At 41.6% G+C, this 10,902-nt stretch overlaps 1 protein-coding gene across 2 annotated transcripts in view; it reads right to left on the bottom strand.

Annotated features, from left to right (window-relative positions):
• The window catches only part of BANP (BTG3 associated nuclear protein), a 110,925-nt gene that overhangs the window by 51,315 nt on the left and 48,708 nt on the right, over window positions 1–10,902 (bottom strand). For both annotated transcript variants that reach the window (XM_058034091.1, XM_058034093.1), the window contains exons 8-10: window positions 8,700–8,867; window positions 2,551–2,681; window positions 396–458 (exon numbers count right to left, since the gene is read on the bottom strand). In XM_058034091.1, coding sequence (XP_057890074.1) covers window positions 396–458; window positions 2,551–2,681; window positions 8,700–8,867 — 362 coding nt within the window. The remainder of the gene's footprint in view (window positions 1–395; window positions 459–2,550; window positions 2,682–8,699; window positions 8,868–10,902) is intronic.

Below are 10,902 nucleotides of genomic sequence, written 5' to 3'. Positions count from 1 at the left end.
AATACTGCAGTGCCAGATAAGGTCAGGAATGGAGGGTAAATTCATTCTGGAATATTTCTTTATTAATTGGTGGCTGAAGGTTTCTCCAACTCCTGTTCCACCATTAAAGGCCCTGAGTGTTCTGACCACATTTAATTCATCAACCTAAAGAGAATAATTTCATTTTCAAGCACTGCAAGCACCTGATTTCCTATTAAACTCTGTCAGTACCAAATTTCAAAAGATCATCAGCCTTATGCAACAATTAACACACATAATAACAATTTGAAAATAAACCCCTGAGACCCCAGAGACAGAAGTAGCAGGTTCTAAAGCACATTTTGTGCTGGTTCCAGCCCATTTCTCATTTTCCCTGAGCTCTCAGGGTCCCACACGAGCCCCCAGGCTTTGCTCACCTCGCTGTCCTGCGTGATCTGCACCTGCTCCCCCTGGGGCACCTGGGCTATGTGGAGATGGCCCTGTGGGATCCACAACAAAAGAAAACACCAAGGAGCATCAGAGGAAAATCACAGCTCCAGGAAGCAGCTCCTGCCTTGCAGGCAGCAGAGTTTCATGGAGAGAAGCAAAACGTGCAATGAAACCATTGAGGAGCTTTAACAATGCAAAGTGCACCTGTACTGCCCCAGCTCTGCAAGGAAATAAAAACAGAGCGACTTGAAGCAAAGACTGGGTCGTTTCCACTTCAGGGGAAGGAAAACAGGAGGAATAATAATAGTAGTAGTAGTAGTAGTAATAATAATAATAATAATAATAATAATAATAATAATAATAATAACAATAATAATGATAATAATAATAATAGTAGTAGTAGTAGTAGTAGAAGAAGAGTTTTTTGAAACCACAACTTCTAACAAGTGTACTTTTCTATTGCCTCTTTGACTGGCACACAAAGCCTGGCCTTGACTTGCTTTGTTGACTGAAACTTTAATTCAATTTAAATATCTGGAAAATTCAGTTTTAAAACAGATATATCAACAGTAAATAAAATAAAATAAGTATCTCCAAGAGTGAGGTTTCCAATCTCATTTTCCACCTATTTTTGCTCATTCTGGAGCACAGACCACACCAAGGACTCAGCTGCTGGGATCTGGCAGGAAATCATTAATTTGAGCAATTCCCCTGATTTATATTGGTGAGAATCTGCCCTGATGGTTTTAATCCTGGAATATTTGGAATTGCTGCCCATTCCCACCACTCTCCTGGTCCCATCTGCAAGGAGAAGAGTGGCTGGAATTTCTTGTGCATCCTGCCCAGCCCAGCCACTGTGATTTACCTGAGGGGAGATTGGATTCTAAATAACCTCCTGGAGGTTTTATAAAGCTTTGTGTTCATTTTAATATGCCTGCATGAGATGAAAGATAATCATTTGGAATTCTGTCAAAGGCCCCTCTGATTTTATAACACAAGAACAATTGCCTGTGATTTTCAAAGACACACAGATCCCTCTATTTCCAACAGTTTCATTTCCTTTAGAAGGAAACTGCCTATTTATAGGGAGAAAAGCCACACTGAAAGTGTCCCTCTGACAATAGGGGCTGCAGAGAAAATTATAGCACTGCCCAGCCCAGGGGGAGATTAAAATCACTTTCCCTCCTTCACATCACACTCTCAGTGCTCCCAGGAAAAAGATGGAATGTTTAGAAGATCCATTTATAGCAGGTTTTTCCCTGGATTCCACAATTTGAAGGATAATTAATATATCCAGGTTTTTTAATGAGGGAAGTTTTTATCACTTCCATCTATAAACAAATCATCTGTTCTATTAGTCACATATTTAATGTAATTTTCCTTGCTATCTTGTCTTTCAAGACTTAAAAAGTACTTTTCAGTTATCAATTAAATCTCACCCACAGATCCACAGGAAAATCCACTTTTAAAATCTACATGGGATTCAAAAGACAAAGAAATTCCCAGGATAACATTGAAAAGTTATGGCAAAAGTGAAGTGGAAAAGGAAGATTTCCACCCAGTTCCTGCACAAAGAGAATTATTTCACTGAGGACGCCTCTTAAAAAGAATTTGAATTTCAAACAATCCTTGTAGTGCCCTGTGGGACACAAGAATTAAAGTGAAGGTGGTTTTTTTTCAGAGAACACTAAAACCACAGATAAAAACCATCAGGCCTGAGTGCTGGTGGGAGTGTCAGGCTTTAAAAATGTCAATATTTAGAACTTTCACTGATAGACACAGAGCTCAACAAACACACATGGGAAGAACTCATCTCCCAGATGTTCAAAAAGTGCCTGTGAATGCAGTTTTACAGAAAAAACAAATAAATAGATGTGATTTTGTTGTGGAAGCACACCAGAAGTATAAATCACTTAGCAAACACAGCCAGGAACAGGCTGATAATTCTCTATATAACAACCAGAGTGCGCTGATTGTGTGAGGAAATCCTGCATGGAATTTTTTTGTCAAATAACTCTAATTTTTTTTTTTTTTTTTCTTCTATAAGCTTGCAGGATTTGTTTTCTGGACACCTTAGGTTGTGGTTTCCCCCCAGCATCCCCCTGCAGCTGGAGCAGGGATGAAGGAAAGGTGAGCACATACTACTTGCACTTGTCCATCCTCCCCGATCTGGTGGATCTGGACCTGCTGGGCGTTGGCCAGGGCGTAGTGCAGGGCCTGGGGCTGGTTCTGCTGCAGCTCACTGGAGGCTGACACCGAGCTCTGCGACCCCTCTGCAGGAAAAGAGACCAAATTCCAATTTATGGCACGTGCAGCATCCCCCAAAGTGCTCCTGAAACCCCACAGCAATCAAATCCAGTCTCTGGAATTCACTGTGCATGAGGGGGGTTTGCTACAAAGCCACAGAATTCCAGCTGGGAGAGCTCCTGCTTAAAAAAAACAAAAATCACATTTTGGGATCTAAATCCCAGATTCTGCCGCTGGAAAAGTCCCATCAGAACAAAACCACAGAGGTTTCCTGAGCAATTCAATTCTTTTGGTCACCCGAGAACAATTTCTGCCACCATCACCCCAAGGACACCTTTAAAAACCCATCCTGCCTATTGTGAGAAATGAAATTAATATTATAAATAATGATGCTAATTTGTATTTAATTAAAATATTTCATTAACATAATATTCGTTTTTAATATTATTACTTATTATATTTACTAATTATTCTTTATTATAATTAGTAAATTTTATCATTATAAAGAATATAAATAATTATAATAATTATACATAATTATTATTCATTATTAATAATAAATAATGTATTAGTTATCTATTATTTTATATATTATATTATATATAATATTCCCATTATTTATAATGATAAAATAAATTTATCATTATAAATAATGGGAATCACCCAATTGTTTTCCAAGATCCATCCCCTACAATTCACACTGACACACGTGAGGTCTGGAATTGTATTTTTGAACCTCAAAATGACAGGTGGATTTCTTGATTTATTAAATTTAAACACAACTCACACTGCAGAGTGGAAATGCCCCTGAAAAGGGAATGTTAAACATAAAAAATGAGAGTTATCTTCATGTAACAGGGACAAAAACCACCAGGAAAACCTCAGTGGGATTTCCAGAGGGTAAAAACTTGTAATGGACACATCATAGATCCATTCTGAGGTTTTCCAGCTGCAGGGAAAGATTCTTCTAAATAGAAGAGGCAAAAGGCAAGTAAAAATGACAGAAACCATTAATTTTTAATATCTCTACTAAATACTCCAAGATTTATTCTGCAAACACACTGTTAGTTCTGCAGGAATGAGTTTTATTCACTCAAATATTTTAATGGGAATGTTCTTTAATAAAATCAGCCATTTAAGGGGCTTTTTTTCCCTCCTGTCTGCAAATGTTTGGGCACGAAGATAATTTTGAGGTTTAGTTCTGAGCATGGGAACTGGGAGCTCCAAACCACCAAGTTAATATTTATTTATTTGTTGAAAAGTTGGGTTGGTTGACAATTCAGGCAGCTCTGACTCTGTGAACGAGCTGGAACACAGAATTCCAGCCACAAATTTCCACAGGAACCAAGGGAAACATAACAAATCCAATTTTTTTCTGCCTGTTGGGCACACCTTTAATCCCTCACATCTCAGCAGGTAACTGCAGAGCTTTTATAATTCCTTAAATGCAGCCTTGGTGCTCCCTGGGCAATTCCAGCTTCTCCTGCTCTGGTGTAGAGTGAAATTTGCTGCATGGAATTCCAGGTGGGATTGAGGAATCCCAACTGGCTGAAAAGTGCTGAATATTGCAGAAAAACTGCCCAAACCAAATGAAAATGGCTTTTTTTAACCAAATAAATGATAAATGGCATTTATTGACCAAATAAAAATGGGATTTTTCCAACTGGGATACCATTGGATTTGTCATGGCCACTGGAGGGAATAGATATCCTGGGAAAATCCTTTCCTGAATCTCTTTCACTTTTTCACCCATTTCCATTAATCTATTCCTAATATTTGATGCAATTCACTTCTCTAGTTTTTTTTTTTAATTTACAAATAGCATTTTGCTGGGATGACTGAGAAAATCCACTGCTATCATCTGCTCCTTCAGGGCTCCCAGCTCAGAATTTTGTGGAACAAATTCCCGCAGGATTCTGAGGAACAAATTCCCTCAGGATTCCGAAGGACAAATTCCCTCAGGATTTTGAGGAACAAATTCCCTCAGGATTTTGAAGGAGAAATTCCTCAAGATTTTGAGGAACAAATTCCCCCAGGATTTTGAAGGATAATTTCTTGGTATTTCCTTTGTGTTTCCCAGTTTTTCCCTATGAAATTCAACTGAGCTAAATTACAACTCAACCTCAGCCAAACCACAGAGTGCAAATACAGAATCCTTCACTTATAATATTTATTTTCTGATTAAGTTACGTGATAAAAGATTATCAAAGAAGTAAAACCTACAGCAGAGAAATCTTTATTTTATACATATTTATGATATTCACATATTGAAATGCATTTTTAACTGTAAGGCCCAAAAGTTTTGATTTTTAAGTAATTTTTGACTTCAGAGGACAGAAATTATTGTGCTTTTTGAAGGTGCATGAGGAGCCACAGCCTGGATGGAATCACCTTGCACCTCTCCCATGGTCACCTATAAATGGATTTAAATTTGGCTTCACTGCAACAACTGAAATTGGGGGGGTTTTTGCTCTATTTTGTTGGATTTTTTGGGTGGGTTTTTTTCTCTCTCAGGAAGAAAGAAGAGAGAGGATTCAGGCACATCTGAAAACAAAACATCCTTTCTGAGTCCTGTTTCCCCCCTCTTCATCTCGGAGCAGACAAAGGGAATATTTATCCACTTTTATAAACATTCCCCACTACAAACAAACCCAGCCATGAGGAGCAGAGCCAGCCTGGGGAGAGGAGCTGTCAGCAGGGAGAAACCCCTGGAAACCATCGAGCCTCACTTTTCCAACTGGGATTCTGGAGAATCCCTGGCAGGAGGAGCCACAGCTGAATTCCAGAATTTTCCACAAGTTCCCAAGGGACAGCTGGGACATGAACCCTGCAGAGCATTCCCAAAGAACCTTCAAGGATACATGGGGTTAATTCTCAGCTAAAATCACTTTTTAGGGCAGAATCTTTGGTGTTTTCTAATCTGTTCCTATTTATCTGTTGAGGATTTTCACCTTTAAGGAATCATGGAATTGTTAAGGGTGGAAAAGACCTTTAAGATCATGAGATTCAACACCACCACCATGGTCACCACCCACCACATCCCCAGGTGCCACATCCATGGGATTTTGGACACTTCCAGGGATGGAGACTCCACACTGCTCTGGAACAAACTATTCCAATGCTGGACAATCCTTTCCGTGAAGGAATTTTTCCTAATTCCAACCTAGACCTCTCCTGGTGCAACTTTAAGGACATCTCCTCTCATCCTGCCCCTTGTTCCCTGGGAGAAGGGACAGATTCCATAGCAGGAGGGATTCCCACTCAGGAATTCTGGATTTCAAAGTGGTTTTCCAGCTCCACCCTCAGAGCTCTCCTCACAGACAGGGATGAATCTCCTCATTGCAGCCCCAGCAAGGGAAGGGTGGATGGATTAACCATCCCCACACCCAAAAAAGCAGGGAAAAACCATTCCAGAACAATGGAAATAAAGCTGTAAACCATCACCTCCCCCTGCCTCAGCCCCACTTGTGTGGAACAGCTTTGAAGATTTGGCTGCACATCCAGTTTTTAATGTGACACCTCAGCACAGGCCTAAATCTACACAGAAATCCCAATGTCAGGGAACTAATTAAAAATTCCAACATGGAAAATTGTGATAACAGCTTGAACAATCTGAAGAGAAATGAAAAGAAAGGAAGAAGGCACTTTTCAATTAATCCTCCTCCCAAACCCCTCATTCCCTGCACAGACTCCAACCCTTTGCAAAGGAATATCCAGTGAAATTATCATGGCAGCCACACGGATGTCTCTGCTTGGGAAAAAACATGGGGAAAACACACCTAGGTACTGAAATGTTGGCTCCAGGAGCAGAGCAAAGCACAGCAATCAACACCTCCTTTCCAAAAAAAGGCAATGGATTCAAGCAAACAGCCAGGGAAAATCAAGAAAACCAACTTCTGCCTGAATTTAACAGTCAGTTAAGTGCAAAAAAATCTTAATTAACATCTCTGGGGGTGAAGGACAAAGCAAATCCATTTGTGTTTTCCCAGCAGGCTCCCCAGACATGACTTTCCCTGCAGGTTGATGCCTTGCAGGGTTTGTGGGCTCAGCCTCCTGCTTTGCTGTCGTTTCCAGAGTTAATTTTACCATGTGATGAGCACAGCAGAGAGGAAATCTGCTGTCACTTTTCACCACGCTCCAATCAAAGCCACGTGCTCCAGGAACTGTTAATCCCAAGCAGGAAAAGCCTCAAAGCTTTGGCATTTCCAACAAGTGCAAGAGGAGTGAGTTTAAACAACAATCCAGTTGTGATGCAAATAATCCAGAATTCTTAATTGTGTGTGCAATAATTCATGAAGAAAATTTGAAATCCCAAATAAATGAGGTAGGAAGTGGCCTCTGGAGATGATCTAACCCAATGTCCTTCCTCAGACCATGGGCAACCAGAACTGGTGGCTTTGGGCTGCACCCAGGTGGATTTTGATGTCTCCAGGGATGGTGACAAATTCCTACTGTGCTCAGTCATCCCAAAATTCCTCAGGGCCAGGAAAACAAAAGTAAGGGCACAGCTGAGTGAACTTCAGGATGTCATATTTATTTATTTATTTTAAATTAGGCAAATTAATTGCTGCTAAAAACAACTCTGAAAATCCCAGTCCTCCCATTCACAGGGAAGGGTTTCCAGCACTGCAGTGCCAGGGTATGGGAATACCTCAGGAAGTGAAGCTGGATGGGGCTGGGAGCACCCTCCAGCTCCATGGTGGAAGGGTCCCTGGAATGGGATGAGCTTTAATTAAGGCCCTTCCCACCCAGAGCAGCTGGAATCCCATGGGACAACCAAACTAAGGAACCAACCCAAACTGATGATCCCACAGCCTTCAGGAGACAGGAACCCACTGACTCTGAGTTTTACATCTCTGCAGGTGCCTCCAAACCTCCAAAACAGACTGGAGATGAATAATTGGAATAATAAATCTCAACAGCACTCAAGGAGTACAGGCTAAATGAGCACAGGCTGTAATATCCACCTACTGCTGCCTTTTCACCCTGAAATACTGATTGCTGAAAGACTGAAAGCAAAAATCCCATCAACATAGAGGGCTTATGGTTATCATTACATTGATTAGTTGTTTTAATTTGAGATTTTTGGATGGGATTCCCTGTTCCAGCACATAAAATTTTCCATTGAAAGCAGATTTTGTCATTCTTTGCATGAGATACAGTGGTTAGTGTTAACATGCAACCAAAAATTTTATGCAGGCAAATGAACTGACTTCCTTTTCTTTGGGCTGCCTTCCAAAGCCCTGGTTTTAATATCTAATGTACAAAAGTCCCAGAACACTGCTTTATATTAAAAGCATGAGCCAGAAATGTCCTCAGAGAACACTCCTGAGGTCAGGATTTTTCATTTGTTATCCAGGCCTCCGTACCTAGATGGAAATATGGAATCACCTACAGCACATTTCATGTCTGCAGAGGAAAACACTTCAGGAACAGCATTTAGCACGTCCCACTGAATGGTGTGAACACACTGGGAAGGATTTAGTCACTTGATTCCTCCTAGGAACAACAACTGCAAAGATATTTGGACTTTCTCCTCAAAGAACTGAGCGTGGTAAAAATACAAAATTCCAGCACAAAGCTGCAGGAGCTGAAGCCATGGGGGTGGACAGAAAGCAGGGTTGGGTGGGATTTTGGGAATTAATTGTTCCCTGTGAGGGTGGGGAGGCTCCCAGAGCAGCTGTGGCTGCCCCTGGATCCCTGAAGTGCCCAAGGCCAGGCTGGAATAACCTAGGACAGTGGAAGGTGTCAGGGGTGGAATTATATGAACTTCAAGGTCTTTTCCACCCAAATCATTGCAGGATTCCACACTCTCAGCACCTCAGCAAAGCCAGGAAACCAAGAGGGATTTATGAGGCTGGAATAAGCTGGGACAGTGCAAGGTGTCCCTGCCCATGGCAGGGATGGAATTAGATGAACTTCAAGGTCCTTTCCATCCAAACCATTGCAGGATCCCACACTCTCAGCAAAGCCAGGCAGCCAAACCAAAATTCACCTTGGAAACCAAGAGGCATTTCTGATTGGGGGGAAGGTTTGGCTTGTACCTGAGCCACTGTAGGAGGAGGATGAGGGGGTTCTCCTGGAGAAGCTTTTCACAGCCAGGCTCTGGCCTCTCTGCTTCCTCCTCCAGGCTGTCCTGCACTTGGAGTCGATGCTCTGCTTGATGCGGTACCAGTCCGACTCTGTGATGCCAAACTTGTAAAACAGGTGGCCTGGAATGAAGGAAAAAGAAAAAATTGCAAAAATACAGCAGAATATAGCATAGAAATACCTTAGAGATGCCATAGAGTAAGAGAGACACTGAGAGATGGAAATAGAAACAAGTTTCAAAGGATGGCTTTACAGAAAAGACTGGATACTTTGGAGAAATAAAATTACGAAGGATGCACTGTAGTAGGACCCACAAGGGTTAATTTTAGATTATTGGCTTTAAGGCTTCTACAGCATGATGTGGCTAAAGCTGATAGACCAAAAAGCACTTACAGTGTACTGTAATTAGGAAATAGTTGGCTTCTCATTTTGATGGTGTGAATTATAACCTCTGTATTGTCTCACCCTTCTCAAGAGACTGAAAATGGAATAAAAGTTTAAACACCTCTCAGTTGCCTCATGTCTAGCTCAGAAAGGGCTTAATTTGACAATAATAATCAACACAAACTTGTATTTTCCAGAAAACAGAGAGGACACACACAGTCCCACACAACAGGCTCTGCACCTGCAAAGAGCCCAAAAGCTGAGCGGTTACAGGACTTCTTCAACAAACCTTTTTCCCAAAAGTCAGTGATTGTTCACCTGCACAGTTCTGGGTGTAAAAATGCCAGGAATTTTAAAAGTGTGAAACGTGCATGGAATTTTATCAGCTGCACTGGGGTCTGTGGAAGCTGCACTGTTACAAACCAAGAGGAGGATCCAGCACTGCAAAGACAAAGCTGGAGCAGGGATTACTCCTCACTGACAGTACCCCTCAATAAGTCTGACTACAAAACTGACTCCTGCTGAAGAAGGAAAATGCAGAAAATTCCATATAGAAAAAAAAAATCAACTCTTTTAAAGCTCAGTGCAAAATGGACCCAAATTCAGTAAAAAACAGAGCCCAAAAGGAGGATCCCCTCACAGCTGCTCCTAGAATTCAGGCACTTCAGGAGCCTCAGGATGAACTCTGCAGCCCCTGGTGCTGAGCTGCCAAAGTGTTCCATGAACAAGGTGAGGAGTGGCTTTAAAGCTGGGAATTTAACTGGGAATGCTGTGCAGTGTCAGCTTGAATTATTCCACACTTTCACCATTTCATTGCAGCTTCTGAGGGGTTTGGATGTTCCCAAAGCACCAACACTGGAGAGCAAAAAACTTCAAGCCCTCACGGAAAAAAATCCCCTGAAAAATCCATTATTTGCCCATCTGAAATAGAGGGAGATGGATTTTTACATGGACAGGACAAGGGGAATGGCTTCAAACTGACAAAGAAAAGGGGTAGGGGGGATTTTGGGAAGGAATTGTTCCCTGTGAGGGTGGAGAGGGGCTGGGCTGGAATTCCCAGAGCAGCTGTGGCTGCCCTTGATCCCTGGCAGTGCCCAAGGCCAGGCTGGGACAGGGCAGGTGTCTCTGCCCATTAAATGAACTTTAAGGTCCTTCCCACCCAAACCATCCCAGGATTGTCTGATCCAAACCCCCTAAATCCAACCAGAGCTCTCTGAACATTTAATATGTTAATACTCTCAAAATTCAGAGGTGCAACAGTGAACAAGCCAGGGCTGCCAGAGATGCTTTTACTCCACAGGGCAAGGCTTCAAGAATCTCTAAAATTCTCATTTTCCTTTCCCTACCCTGCAAAGTAAAATAATCTTTTCCACTTTTCCACTTACTGGGCTTTCCATCTTCCTCTCAGATGGGCTCCTAATCCTGTGAAGGACTTGCCTAAGCTGTTGTATATAGAACCTAAAGAACAGGATATGGGCTGCTCCTGCAAGACAAATGATTTGAAGCCTGGAGCCACAAAATTCCAGGTTTGCACAAACTAAAAGCTCCACAGCTTCCTCTGCATTACAAATGAGCCCAGAGTCCTCAAAGCCTGAAATCTGCAGGCTCTAACAGAGCCAAGTGGAGAAGTGGATCTCTTGTGGCATCATTTTTTAAAATAAAATTTATTTTTTCAATGTTTTTATTATTTTTTGTAGGAGCAAATTGAAAGAAAGGAGAGAATACACAGGAAGAAAACACAGGACCCCAAAATCTACTTCCAAAAATCTACTT

Source organism: Melospiza georgiana, chromosome 14 (assembly GCF_028018845.1).
Source record: "Melospiza georgiana isolate bMelGeo1 chromosome 14, bMelGeo1.pri, whole genome shotgun sequence".
Taxonomy (NCBI): domain Eukaryota; kingdom Metazoa; phylum Chordata; class Aves; order Passeriformes; family Passerellidae; genus Melospiza; species Melospiza georgiana.
Note: the sequence above shows the minus strand (reverse complement) of the source record. Positions and strands in the feature narration are given on the sequence as shown.